The sequence below is a fragment of the Solanum verrucosum genome, unplaced genomic scaffold, assembly GCF_900185275.1.
Source record: "Solanum verrucosum unplaced genomic scaffold, falcon-dt-bn FXZP01000230.1, whole genome shotgun sequence".
Lineage (NCBI taxonomy): Eukaryota > Viridiplantae > Streptophyta > Magnoliopsida > Solanales > Solanaceae > Solanum > Solanum verrucosum.
Window position 1 is genome coordinate 1,588,856 of NW_026019954.1, and position 14,474 is coordinate 1,603,329.

Here is a 14,474-nt window from a genome sequence, read left to right on the forward strand (position 1 = left end):
TCATCTATGTATTTTCACATTTAATTATATTTATGTTTTTCATTTTTATCCTCTCTCAAATTTCATGACTTCATAATTGCATGACAAAATATAATTATTATGATTATATGTGAGAAGTCTGATGATTCATTATATTTGTTTGGTAAGAATCTCTTCTTTCTTTACAACAATTTTTAGATTGCATAATATCAATTTCTAAACTCTCAAAATTTATTGATTATGTGGAAGATGTGATGAATACATTATTGTTTGGGACAAACGTGCAACGCATGTTCCCAAAGACTAGTACTAAGTATACATGTCAAAAAATAATTCTCATACATATATATTGAATCTTGAACATCTCTAACGAAATTTCTAGCTTGGCCATCATATATATTTTTGCTTAATCATCAAACAGTAAAAATAAATAAGAAACCACAGATTTTACTTGCATACAAGTTGCACTTGTTTTCTTTCTTAACTAAATATCTATAAGTTTCAGCAGACTCTTCCTCTTTCCAAAACAAAATAGCCAATATATAGCCTTCGTTTTCCATCACTCTGAGAGAAGCAAAAGATAAGGTAAAAAATGGCTTCCACTGGTGCTGAACTTGATAAGCCTCATGCAGTTTGCATACCATATCCTGCCCAAGGCCACATTAACCCAATGTTAAAATTAGCCAAAATCCTCAATCACAAAGGCTTTCACATCACTTTTGTCAACACTGAATACAATCATAGGCGTCTCCTTAAGTCTCGAGGCCCTGACGGTCTCAAGAACTTGCCATCGTTCCGTTTTGAGGCAATTCCTGATGGCCTTCCACCATGTGATGCTGATGCAACACAAGATATTATTGCTTTATGTAAATCAACAGATACCACTTGTTTAGGTCCTTTCAGAGAGTTACTAGCCAAGCTCAATAATACTTGTTCATCTAAGGTGCCACCTGTCTCGTGCATCATCTCCGATGGTTCAATCAGTTTCACTGTAACTGCTGCCCAAGAATTGGGTATCCCGCAAGTTTTCTTTTGGACTTTTGCTGCTTGTGGGACTTTAAGTTACATGCATTATTGTAACCTTGTTGATAAAGGATACATTCCACTTAAAGGTATTCCCTGTTTTTAAATGTTCTGCCTCAATTTTATCTTCTTAAAGGTATCCCCTGTTTCTTGTTGACTTAGTTTTATTTTATCCTCAGATGAAAGTTACTTGACAAATGGGTACTTAGAGAAGACGACTTTGGATTGGATACCGGGTATGAAAGACGTATGTTTAAAGGATCTTCCAAGTTTTCTTAGGACTGCAAATCCAGATGATTTCATGCTTAACTTTGTCATACGGGAAACGGAGAGATCGAAAAAATATGCTTCTGCTATTGTTGTCAATTCATTTGAGGCATTAGAGAAGGAAGTTCTTGAATCACTTCAAACACTTGTTCCTCCGGTGTATGTAATTGGACCATTAAATTTGCTTGTGAAACATGTTGACGACAAGGATTTGGCGGATTTGGGATCCAATCTTTGGAAAGAAGAACCAAAGTGTCTTGAATGGTTGGATTCCAAGAAACCAAATTCTGTTGTTTATGTTAATTTTGGAAGTATTACTGTTATGACTATGAACCATCTTATCGAATTCGCCTGGGGACTTGCCAATAGCCAGCTGGATTTTTTGTGGATTATAAGGCCTGATGTTGTATTAGGAGAACAAGCAATTCTTCCACCCGAATTAGTGGAGGAAACTAAAGAAAGAGGGATGCTAGCAAGCTGGTGCCAACAAGAAAAAGTCCTTAACCACCCCGCAATTGGAGGGTTCTTGACTCACAGTGGATGGAACTCGACCCTAGAAAGTATTAGCAGTGGGGTGCCAATGATTTGCTGGCCGTTTTTCGCAGAGCAGCCAACTAACTGTTGGTTTTGTTGTACCAAGTTGGGGATTGGAATGGAGATTAACAATAATGTGAAGAGGGATGAAGTTGAAGCCCTTGTAAGAGAGCTGTTGACCGGGGAGAAAGGCAAAGAGATGAAGAAAAAGGCAATGGAATGGAAGATATTGGCTGAAGAAGCTGCTGCAAAACCAGCAGGATCATCTTATGTGAATATAGATAAATTGATCAATGAAATTCTTCTCTCTCCTAAACACGCGATCGTAAAGTAACATTCTCTTTAGCAAACAGATATACTGTTTGTTTTTTCAATTTCTTTCAGTATATTGTATTATTGCAACGCTATGCATCATTAATGGGTTGTTGAGTTTAGCTTGGTTGAGATATATGATAATGTATGTTTCCTTCTATCAGTATATTGTTGATACTATAAAAGATCTTACACTAGTATAATTTTATCGATTGTAACAGATTATTGTTTTATTTTTCGAGTTACTATTATACAACCGAGCTATACCAGAGACAGGACTAATGTTTGTACCACTTTGACTAGAACTATGTGTAAAGTGTGCTACAGAGGGACGGATTATGGAAGCTGAAATAAGAAATTCGAAAGTATAAACTATACAACAAATGTTTTACCAAGTACCATCTGCTGCAAGTTGTTTTTTTCTTTAATCTAGAGACTCCGGATCAAGTTTATTTAGAACACAAAAAACCAGAGAAGAAAAAGGTACAACATTATTTCAACATGTCAATCTACTGGAAGAAGTGAAGAACCTTTTGGCGATAGCACTTCCCTAACCAACTTGTCAAAATTCATATAAGATGATCCATTTGGAGAAGTGACTGCTTCTTCTGCTAACTTCTTCCACTTCAATGCATTTTCTTTCATCTCTTTACCCTTTTCTCCAATCATCAACTCTCTCACAAGTTCTTCAATCACTTCCCTCTTCACATTGCTATCAATTTCCATCCCGACACCCCAACGATTACAATTAAACCAACTATTTGTTTGTTGATCTGCAAAGAAAGGCCAACACAACATTGGCACTGTTGACACCCAATTTTGACCCTCCCCAATATAAATTAATCATCGAGCTTTCTAAATTCTAAACGATTTGAAATAATTGGCTTTATAAAATTCAAAATAATTTTCAAGTCATTTTAAGTAGTTTTGTCATTTTTATAAATTTCAAAATAATAAATATGATATTTTATATAGTTATGTGTCTAATTAGTATATTTTATGAATGTTCGAAAATTGCCTCAAAACGATTTTAGTTTTATTTAAATATTTGGCTATTTGGTTTAAATTAATTAACTTATATTTCGAGTTAACTAGTTTATAATTAAGTTAATTATTATATAATTATGTGTCTAATTAGTATATTTTATAAATATTTGAAAAATCATATTAAAAGATTTTTATTTCTTTTTAGCTAAGTGTTTTACTAACTTAGTTTAATTTAAATCATAATTATGATTTTGAATTAATTAGTTCATGTTTAAATTAATTATATTATTATCAAGTTAATTATTTTATTTCGTTAAGAATAAGAAGCTCATTAATTAATTAATATTAAATTCATCTTATTTATTATTTATATTTTTCGGCCACATTCTCCAAACAAATCTGATTTGGTTAATTTCGTAATCCTAATCGGTTATAATTACAATTCTTTTGGCCAAATCCTCAATTCAAAACCTAGCCATTTTATTATAATTCTAACCATTTTCCCACCTTGCATCCAATTCTTTTTAAAGACTAAAATTGGGCCATTTAATTCCAACCCAAATTATGCTCCAAATCAGCCCAACCAATTAATTCCAACCCAACCCCATCATTTTCCAGCCCATTCCAACCGACCCAAACCTCCAACAATACCCAACACTTTTTGTTTTTTTTCTTCTTTTCTATTCCAACGTTAACAACAACAATCCACCACGATGCTTCCTTCAGCATTATCAGTAAACCCAGAATTCGTACAGCAGCAGGCAGCAGAGAAAGAGGCACACATTTTCTCCCCTTTCCTCTTTCGGAATGGGGCGAAAATTGCAAGAAAAGGTGTCTCTCCAAATTGGTGAAAGGTTTGGAAGTTTGAATTTTGAAATATGTCCTTTTCTGTCCAAATTTTGGACCCATAATTTCCCCCCCAATCAGCCCTAAAAATCTCTATATGTATTCCTTTTTATTCACTGTAGTGGGGAGAGAGTCGGAAAGAGGGGAAAATTTTGAAGGAGATTATAGTTGAAAAAAAGAATTACAGTCAAGTAAAGGGGATTCTTTTGGGAGTTGGAAAAATTTGTGTTAGAGACAATCGTTAGAGAGGGACGCAAGAAAAACTGAAACTACAAAATATAAATAGGAAAAATCATAATAGAGTGTTAGTGTTAGTATTGCTGAAGTTTCTGGGTTATTTCTTTGCAATCCAAATTTTTCGTTGGAATTTCTCACTAGTGGTGGAGATAGCGCTTCTTCTTGCTCGTTTCGTCTCGATTCACTGCCCGAAAAAAGGTAACGTCTCTCCTTTATAGCATTCTTCCCGTCTCTTTTATTTTTTATGTGATATTTCTGATGCCGGAAAGTCTCGTTCCATAGTTTGTCTAGTGTCCGGTATAGTTGGGTTTGTAATGTTCTAATGCGATCTACGCACCTGGGCGATTTTCTCAAGTCGATTTTAACGTCTGTTGGTTATCGGTTTCTCTGTTTGAAACTTGCCGTATTACTCTTCTTCTCAAATTTGTTAAGTGTTGATGCTTGTCGGTTAAGAAGTAGCTCAAACCACCCTTCAATAACTATGAACAAATTGGTCTGGCAATGCCTTTGAATTTGAATGTTCGTATAAGTTTAATCCTCTATTCTGTTCTAGATTGATTTCATTTGTAGATTTATTTAAGATTACTTGCTTCGGTGCTATGGGATTGGTAAATCTTTTCTTGTTTCAATAGTTGAATCGATGTGAAAAAGGTTTTTTTTGTAGTTATTTAAAAATGCGATTTATTTATGATTAAGATCATAACTCAAGTATGAGAATATATTCATCTTGATATAATGTTGCTCCCTCTGTTTACATTGGCCCATTTTTGTTGTTTTAATCTTAGTTCCGTCGTCCATATAAAATGAGCAGTTATCCGTGCTTTTAATTTGGGCAATGTCTTGACAGTGTTATTTCTTTCTTTTTTTTAGTTATTATTGATGTGCTTTATGGTGCTAAATTACGAGAGATATTGCTATGTCTCGTCGTCTGCCCGTTATGTGTTGTTAATTAATTATCCCGTAATGTCTATCCTCAATTCATTAAGTGTTTGTCATGTGCCTGCAGTTCTGTTTTTTTTTTACTAAATCCATCATACAAGCATGTTCATACAGTAGCTTTTGTTTAGCTAAAAAATAAAATTAAAAAAATAGACTAAAAATGTCCATGTTCTTTTCTTAATTGAAGTGGCCCTATCTTCTAAAATAAGTTGGATTATTTGGTATTTATTACGTTGATTGTTCCATTTATTTGTTTACTTATGATTCGAATATTGCACTAAAATTTAAGAAACTATCCAACTCTAATTCGTTTTCTTTTACCTTGTTTATTCGCATGCAAAATATGCCCGAGTTCTTCATGAACTCCTATCCTCCTTCCCTTGCATTTCGAGAGACGTTCATTTTGATTTAATAATTTAACTAAATCGGTCATCTCTTAACAAAACTTAACGAATAAGTTTACAAAATATTTTGTTTAGATAATATTTCATAATTCTATTTTTCTCCCTTAAATGGTCCTAACTAACAAAATAGTTCAATTTTGCAAGTCAAGCTAAGTTAAAATTATTTTAGTCAAATAAATTAGTTGTCGGATAACCGCATTAGCGGATATTCTAGGTGCTTTAAAAACCTTCCTAAAATATTAATAGGAACCTCGAACCCCCTTAATAGTTTTCAATAGATTTACTGTTTTAGTCTTTTGAAAACAATAGTTTTCTTAATTTTTTCTTAAAAATTAAGTGGCGACTCTCTAAACCAGTCTTAAAATATATTTTCCTAATAAAACAGGCACACCATATGATATACTCTCAAAAGTCGAATTCCATCCACAGTGAGTTAAAAATCCTCCAATTGACGGATGACTTAAAACTTGTTCTTGAGGACACCAACCACCTAATAAACCTCTTTCCTTAGTCTCTGCGAGAAATTCATGTGGAAAAATGGCTGAATCACCCATGACTAAATCAGATCTAACGATCCACAAGAAATTCATTTTAGAATTTGAAAGTCCCCACGCAAATTCAACTAACTGATCATTGCTCAGCACTGTAATACTTCCGAAATTCACATAAACAACAGAATTTAGCTGCTTTGTGTCCAGCCATTCGAGACAGTGAGTATCTTCTTCCCACAGATTTGAACCAATTGATTTCAAATCATTGTCTTGAGTTAGATTATTCAACAAAGAGTGAAAGGGTCCAATAGTATAACTAACTGCAGGGTGCTTGGTTGCAATTTGTTTCATAACATCACTCTCTAACGTGTCGAAAGTGTTCAAAAGGAGTGCAGAGAATTTGTGAATTTTGTCCATGATTTCTTCTACTATAAATTTGAGTACAATATAGTTTGGTTCATTGACTTTGGCTCTGATGAAGCTTGGCAAGTTGTTTAGACGGATGCCTTCCATGCCAGGTATCCAATCTATAATCGTGTCTAAATGGCCATTGGTCAAATAACCTTCATCTGAAATTCAACAGTTAAAAAGAAATTGTAAGTATATACTAGATTAGAAATTGTAAAAGAAATTAAACTTTATTTGGTACCTTTTAGTGGAGTATAACCTTCCAGCACAAGTTTAGGATATTGGATGTAAGCCAACAAAGCACCACCACTACATGTCCAAAATCCAACATTGGGAATACCTAATTCCTCAGAAACTTGATGAGTGAAGCTCATACCAGCATCAGAAACTATGCAAGTAATAGAAGGGAAATTAGAACTAGCGTTTAGTCTCGTGATGAGGTCTCTGAAAGGAACCAAACACGACTTCTTACATGCCTCACACAAAGACGGAATGTCTTGTGTGGCATCCTCGTTAGAGGGAGGAGGGAGTCCATCAGGGATGAACTCGAAACGAAAGGAAGATAGGCCATCAAGGGCATTGGGACCCCGGGATTTGAGTAATCTCAGGTGATTGAACTCTGTGTTAACAAAGGTTATATGAAAGCCTCGGACATGGAGGAGTTTGGCCAATTTCAGTATAGGGTTTATATGGCCTTGTGCTGGAAATGGAATGCATACTGCATGTGGCTTGGACAATATGGATTCCTCTGCCTGGCTCATATTGTGAATATTGGGATGGGCTGTACAAGGTTTTAATCAAGCTTACTCCCTTTATATAGACCATTTGGAAATTACAATCCAATGATCTTGAAAGTGGTTGGTGTTGAACTTTTGACCCCTGCCTGTCCCATGGAGTAGTCACCATAAAGATGCACGATGCTACGCAAATTAGATATGAAAGATACACAGTGACCCAACTTTTGCTAACATAATTATTGGCCAAACGGGCGGCATATATGAATAATAACCACCCACCGACAGCAGAAGCTCTTTGATTATCTACCAAGATTGTTGACAAACCCTCGTCAGTTTAAAGTTTTGTCCATGAAGCAAGGGAGTATCAAAAATTCAAGACCACACACCTTCAAGGTCAATTTTGTAAATCACTCTTTACCCTTCAATGTCTTGATGAAGATTTTTCCAAGCACGTGCTGAGGTGCCAAAATACCAAAAATGAATTAATAGATAGTAGTCAACCACGCAAACAAATTGGTAGATTAAGGGATGAGTGCTGCTTTATATAGATGAAATAATTGAAAGATGACAGCAAATATATTTTTCTTTAGCTTGAGGCCAACATTAGAGCATTAAGTTTGTTTGGGGTTGATTGGTATTGTTGCCCACCTTATTCAATGACAATAAATAATTTCATTTCCAGAATTGGTAATTGGGTGGAATTTAAGAAGAATCTCAAAGCCTCAGATAAGAAACACGGGAAATATGGATTTTTTTCATTTTTCGTGTGTTATAGTCCATTGATTTTGAAGTTGGAGGGGGGGGATTTGATCCAATAGAAGGAACAATGGTATTTTAAAGTTATTTCTAATACGTTATGGGCATTTTTAATTGTTTTCCCTTTTAAAAATGAAATATTTACCGGTTAGGCCTCAACCTATGTTGCTCCGCTTCCATATCCATGATCCATATAGGCATGTCACATGCACTTGAAAAAAATCTTCACAAGACAATGAATTGGTCTGAAAATTTGAAAATGTCATTTTTTTTCTCTTTCAATTTGTAAGTGGTCATAAGAGATTATAGTGTTTTTCTAGAAAGAGTGGAAACGTTTATTTTCATCCATTATTGCATGTGCAAAGTACAATTTCGAACTATTGGACCTTAACATGTCAATGAAATGTAAGAAATTTAAGGTGAAAGACCTTTTCCTAATAGTACATGGCTAACCAACTTGTCAAAATTCATACAAGATGATCCATCTGATGAATTTATAGCTTTTTCTGCTAATTTTTTCCACTTCAATGCATTTTCTTTCATCTCTTTACCCTTTTCTCCAACCATCAACTCTCTCACAAGTTCCTCAATCACTTCCCTCTTCACATTGCTATCAATTTCCATCCCGACACCCCAACGATTACAATTAAACCAACTATTTGTATGTTGATCCGCAAAGAAAGGCCAACACAACATTGGCACACCATAAGATATGCTTTCAAAAGTTGAATTTCATCCACAGTGAGTTAGAAATCCTCCAATTGACGGATGACTTAAAACTTGTTCTTGAGGACACCAACCACCTAATAAACCTCTTTCCTTAGTCTCCGCAAGAAATTCATGTGGCAAAATGGCTGAATCACCCATGACTAAATCGGATCTAACGATCCATAAGAAATCCATTTTAGTATTTGCAAGTCCCCACGCAAATTCAATTAACTGTTCATTGCTCATCACTGTAACACTTCCAAAATTCACATAAACAACAGAATTTGGTTTCTTTGTGTCCAGCCATTCGAGACAGTGAGTTTCTTCTTTCCATAGATTAGAACCGATTGATTTCAAGTCTTCGTCTTGAGTTGGATTATTCAACACAAAGCGATGTAAGGGTCCAATAGTATAATTAACTACAGGGAACTTGGTTGCAATTTGTTGCAAAACGTAGCGTGTCAAATGTGTTCAAAATGAGTGCAGAGAATTTGGGAAATTTTTTCCACGATTTCTTCTATTATAAATTTGACTGCAGTATAGCTTGATTCATCAGGTGTGGCTCTGGTGAGACTTAGGCATGTTTTTTAGACGTATGCCTTCCATGCCAGGTATCCAATCTATAATCGTGTCTAAATAACTTTCATCTGAAATTCAACCAGTAAAAAGAAATAATAATTAATTTCGGAACGTTAGTACCAAGTACTAAAATTTATGGATCTTAATAATATCTATGAACTATACTCAACGAACTTAGAGGTCTAAGCTAGAACTATGAGACTACCAACTTAACTATTTTACATTTTCTAGGTCTTCCTTAAATATTTTTCTTAATCCGTATGTTATATCCTAACAATTCATTTAATATGGACCGGAGAGAATAGTAAATAAGACATGTTATTTTCGTACCTTTTATTAGAGTGTAACCTTGTTCCACAAGTTTAGGATATTGTGTGAAAGCCCACAAGCAGTCCAAAAGCGAACATTAGGAACACCCAATTCCTCAGAAACTTGCTGAGTGAAGCTCATACCAACATCAGAGACTATGCAAGTAATAGAAGGGGAATTGGAATTATGATTTAGTGATCTGGTGACGAGGTCTCTAAAAGGGGCCAAACACGTCTTCTTACATGCCTCACACAAAGACGGAACGTCTTGTGTGGCATCCTCATTAGAGGGATGGACTCGAAACGAAAGGAAGGTAGGCTAACGAGGGAATTGGGACCCCGTGATTTGAGCAATCGACGGTGATTGAAATCTGTGTTAACAAAGACTCGGATATGGAGGAGTTTGGCTAATTTGAGCATAGGGTTAATATATATGGCCTTGTGCTGGAAATGGAATGCATACTGCATGAGGCTGATTCATATTGCCCTGTTCTTTTTTTACTCTCAGAAATTGTGAATATTAGACGTAAGGGGTTTGCTCACTTATATAGACCACTAAACACAAAATTTCTATCACTTCCAATTTAATTTAAGCGATGTTTGATTCTGCATAGATATATAGTTCGAGAGAAAAAAGAGTTGATGAAAATTGTGATTTAATTTAAGCGATGTTTGATTCTGCATAGATATATAGTTCTAGTATACGTACCTGTGCGTTGCGCGGATAATATTAAAGAAAGTAATTATGTTATACATCATGTGTTCAAATTTTTTAATATAAATTAGTATATCAATAAGTGAAACCTATTAACGTATGAGTTATTATTGCATATTTATGAGATGATTTGCAAAGCAAGTTTTTGTACTTCTTGACACATCTTAAACACTTATAATTTATGAAAAAAGATCAAATATGATACAAATTTATCATAAAATTCTCAAGTTGCAAAGAATATGCATCAACTTTAAAATCTAAAATTAATATTATAAAAATATTACATAAAAAAATTTAAGCATGATAGGAATTTAATTAAAAACATAGCATTTAAAAAATATTAAATTAAAAAATTTATATAATGAAAATAATAATAAAATATTTGTTGATCATTTTCTCAGTATCACTCCACTTAAATAACCTTAGTCATATATTTTCTTTTTACACAAAATTAAAACTAATAAATACACTCAATCGATTTAGTAATTTAAAGTAAAATTTGAAATAATAAGGAGGCACTTGACTACTCAAAATCCTCAACTGAACTAACATTATCTCTTTTATTTTTATTTTATATTTTAATTTAATTTTTTTTAATTCAATGATAAATTATTTTTTGTGTGTAGTAAGTGATAGTTAAATTGTAGTGTTAAAACTTATTTTAAGACTACTAATTATAATTAATTATTAGTAGGTTGAGGAAATACTCAAATTGAAAGTCAAAGAGTCTATTGATTTAGTTGCCTATAATTATTTCCTCTTAATATAATATACGCTATAAAAAGGGAGGCATGAACGTGTTTGCTATAAAGGAGGAGCAAAATGGAGCAAATATTTAGGATCAGTCTGACAATATGATTTCAATTAAAATTTTGGTTATATTGTGCATGTTTGACGGTATTTTGAATTATTATAAATCAGTTTTTTATGTTATTTTTTTGTTTTAGATTTTTTTATGAAAAACATTTGATGGATAATTACTTTATATAGGAAAAAATAGATTGAAATTTAGCTTTATCTAGTATAGAGTTAGTTTACGATTCAAATTTTAAAAAATCAATGGTAACTTCCGATTCAAATTCAAAATTCAAAAAAATAATTATATTTAGTAAAATTTATCTTTATCAGTAAGGTAATTTTAATAAACTTTATGTTTCAATTTTTTATATATATTTTTATATTTAGAGAATAAAATTAAAATATTTGATGGAAGGAAAAAATAAATTGAAATTTGGCTTTATCTAATATAGAGTTAGTTTTCGATTCAAATTTTAAAAAATCAATGGTAACTTCCCATTCAACTTCAAAATTAAAAAAATTAATTATATATAATAAAATTTATCTTTACCTGTAAACTAATTTTAAAATACTTTATCTTTCAAAAAAAAATTTATATATTTTTATATGTAGAGAATAAAATAAAAAATTTGATGGAAAATTAGTTTATATAGGAAAATATAGATTAAAATTTGGCTTTATCTAGTATAGAGTTAGTTTTCGATTCAAATTTTAAAAGATCAATGGTAACTTCCCATTCAAATTCAAAATTTTAAAAATTAATTATATTTAGTAACATTTATCTTTATTTGTACAATAATTTTAATAAACTTTATCTTTCATTCTTTTTTTATATTTTATAGTTGCAATATAAAACTATACCAAAAAATAAGTATAAAAATTGGTTGACGTCCAAATTTGAATTTTTATCTTTGAATTTAAATATATACTATATAAAGAACATAAAATTTGCCAAAAACTAATAATAATAATTTTTGGGAAGTTTTCACATGTTTATTAATAAATAATAATAATAATTTTATTTATTACTGAAAATAATAAATAAATTCTTATTAATTATTAATATAACTATGAAAACTTCCCCCAAAAAAGAAGAAATAACACACTCTATAACCTCTCCTATTATACATACATACACACACACACACACACATATATATTATTTATTATTATTATTATTATTATTATTTAACAATTTATAAAGAATGATAATTAGCTGTGAAACGTTAGTTTAAATATTTTATATAAAAAATGATAATTACCCACAAAATAGAGTCCGTACGATGTAAAATGTATATAACTTAAATATCTAGTTGAGGAAATCTGCAAGATGGACAAATAAAATTTAACACCTTTATAATAAAATCTCGTTGCACAACCCACATATCTTAAATTTCATTTGAAATCAATAAAAACAATTATTAATATTGATTGTTTATAAATAAAAATTTGTGAATCTTAAATTATAACTAATTATTAATTAATCTAATTATGTATTACTATTTGGATGAATGGCAAATGTTTCCATTATTTACAATTTTTCGTTCTTTCCCTTTTAATGGTTAATAATTAATAATATTATGCTTTTCCTTTATACTTTTTACTGTAAAAAATAAAAGTATACTTATTATAATAACTAATTAAGATTTTAAAAATAATAACTTTTACGCATTATTAAAAATAAAAATATTTGTATGAAAATGAAACAGTATTATTTTTTTATTATATATAGAAGAGTGAGAAACAAAGAAAATGAGTACCTATACATTTACAAAATTTGAATTTTTTTTTTCTATATTAATAAAATATTATAAATCTGTTAAGAAAATGAGTACCTTTACACATACGGAAGTATATTCGAATGTCTGATTTTCATCTTAACTTCGCCAAAAGTATATAAAATTTTGCCTCTCCAACCTCAAATTTTCTTCCTCAATAATTTTCTATTTTATTGTAATTTGAATATGATTGATATTTCTTTATTCTAAGAAGTCCAACTATATGTCATTAGATTTTATTGCAACTCATCAATTATAAACAATATCAAAGATTCAAAACAACACATAAATTAGAATCAAACTCTCTAAATTTAAACAAAGTACAATTCAAGTTATGAAATATGAATCAGTTTGTTATTCTTCCTTACTTATGAATTTGTTATCTGCATTTATTTTCTCCCTTTTTTTCTGTTTATCTTCTTTTCTATCCTTCTTTCTTTAATTCTCTTTTATTTGTTTGTTAAATTGAAAAGAACAATTTTTTTTAACAAATGTTAGTAAGGATTTATATAAATAAATAAATTGCATGACGATGTAGATCACCTTTCAATTTATAATTCAAACTTTCAATTCATATTAAAAATAAAATGAATAAAATTAGAATGAAGAAAATGAATTCAAGTTTGGTGACAATAAGAAAAAAATATCAATCTGTAATACGATCATCACTCATCTGCATATAAATTTCTCCTTCTTCAACTACATCTATTCAACACCAAAATTGCTTGATCCCATCTTCATTAAATGATCCTCTTTCTTTGATTATTTTTTTTAAAAAAAATCAACTGATCATCTTTAAGATCTAGAGCTTTCCAAATAAAGTGCAGTTATTGTTAATGTAGCAACATAAACAAAAGAAAAATAGAGGAACTATGCAAACACGTACCTTTCCATGAATGAATGATAAGGATTATCATTGCTTTGACTCTCCTTTATTGAGCTACATTTTTTTTTTCACCAGAAAAACTAAAGAAAATACTGACTGAATTATAATGTTAAGTTTACTTAATGATACGGTTGATATTTTTGGGAATAGGAAGTTAAGCAAGTGGGTGAGGAATTTTAGGGACAATTATTTGTAGTTAAAATTTTATTTTTTAAATATTTTTTTTAAAAAAACGAATAGATAATTAGATAGATTTAGAGATTGTGTAGAAGTGGGAGTGTGTATTGAACAGTTTTTTAACCGCAAATTTAAATTTAATTATTAATTAGTAAAAATAATTTTATAAGAAAATGCATCAAAATTTCTAATTGGTTACTTAGGTTTTTTATATGTTGAATTTTTTTTAAAGAGTACATGTTTATATAATAAAAATTAATTAAAGTTTTAAACTATTCAACGAATGAAATGGTAACATAAAAATTCTTATAATTTTATGTTTGTATAATAATATATTTATTTACAATTTTGTACATTGCATAAATATTGCTTTTAAAGTTAATAAACGGTAACTTTAAACTATTTTATATAACTGTTTTTTTTTATTTAAAAAAACTGTTTTATATTTTTGTTTTCTTTTTTAAAATTGAATATATTATTTAAATTAACAAAAGACAATTAAGCTATTTAAATTGAATTTATTATTTAAATTAACTAAAGATAATAAAATTCAAGAAAAAATGTAGTGCTGACATGTGTCATTTTTTCTTCTCCTATTATATATA

The 14,474-nt window shown here is 30.7% G+C and overlaps 3 protein-coding genes across 3 annotated transcripts in view; 2 read left to right on the forward strand and 1 right to left on the reverse strand.

Annotated features, from left to right (window-relative positions):
• The window catches only part of LOC125814193 (14-3-3 protein 7), a 330,997-nt gene that overhangs the window by 146,479 nt on the left and 170,044 nt on the right, over positions 1 to 14,474 (forward strand). The gene's annotated exons all lie outside the window — the stretch shown is intronic.
• Positions 524 to 2,348, forward strand: LOC125814173 (7-deoxyloganetin glucosyltransferase-like). The gene is made up of 2 exons (XM_049493629.1): positions 524 to 1,091; positions 1,182 to 2,348. Exons 1-2 carry the CDS (start codon positions 572 to 574, stop codon positions 2,135 to 2,137), a joined length of 1,476 nt encoding a protein of 491 aa, XP_049349586.1. The 5' UTR covers positions 524 to 571; the 3' UTR covers positions 2,138 to 2,348.
• On the reverse strand, positions 2,347 to 7,204 carry LOC125814172 (7-deoxyloganetin glucosyltransferase-like). The gene is made up of 3 exons (XM_049493628.1): positions 6,669 to 7,204; positions 5,914 to 6,588; positions 2,347 to 2,915 (listed from the first exon to the last, which is right to left on the reverse strand). Exons 1-3 carry the CDS (start codon positions 7,186 to 7,188, stop codon positions 2,620 to 2,622), a joined length of 1,491 nt encoding a protein of 496 aa, XP_049349585.1. The 5' UTR covers positions 7,189 to 7,204; the 3' UTR covers positions 2,347 to 2,619.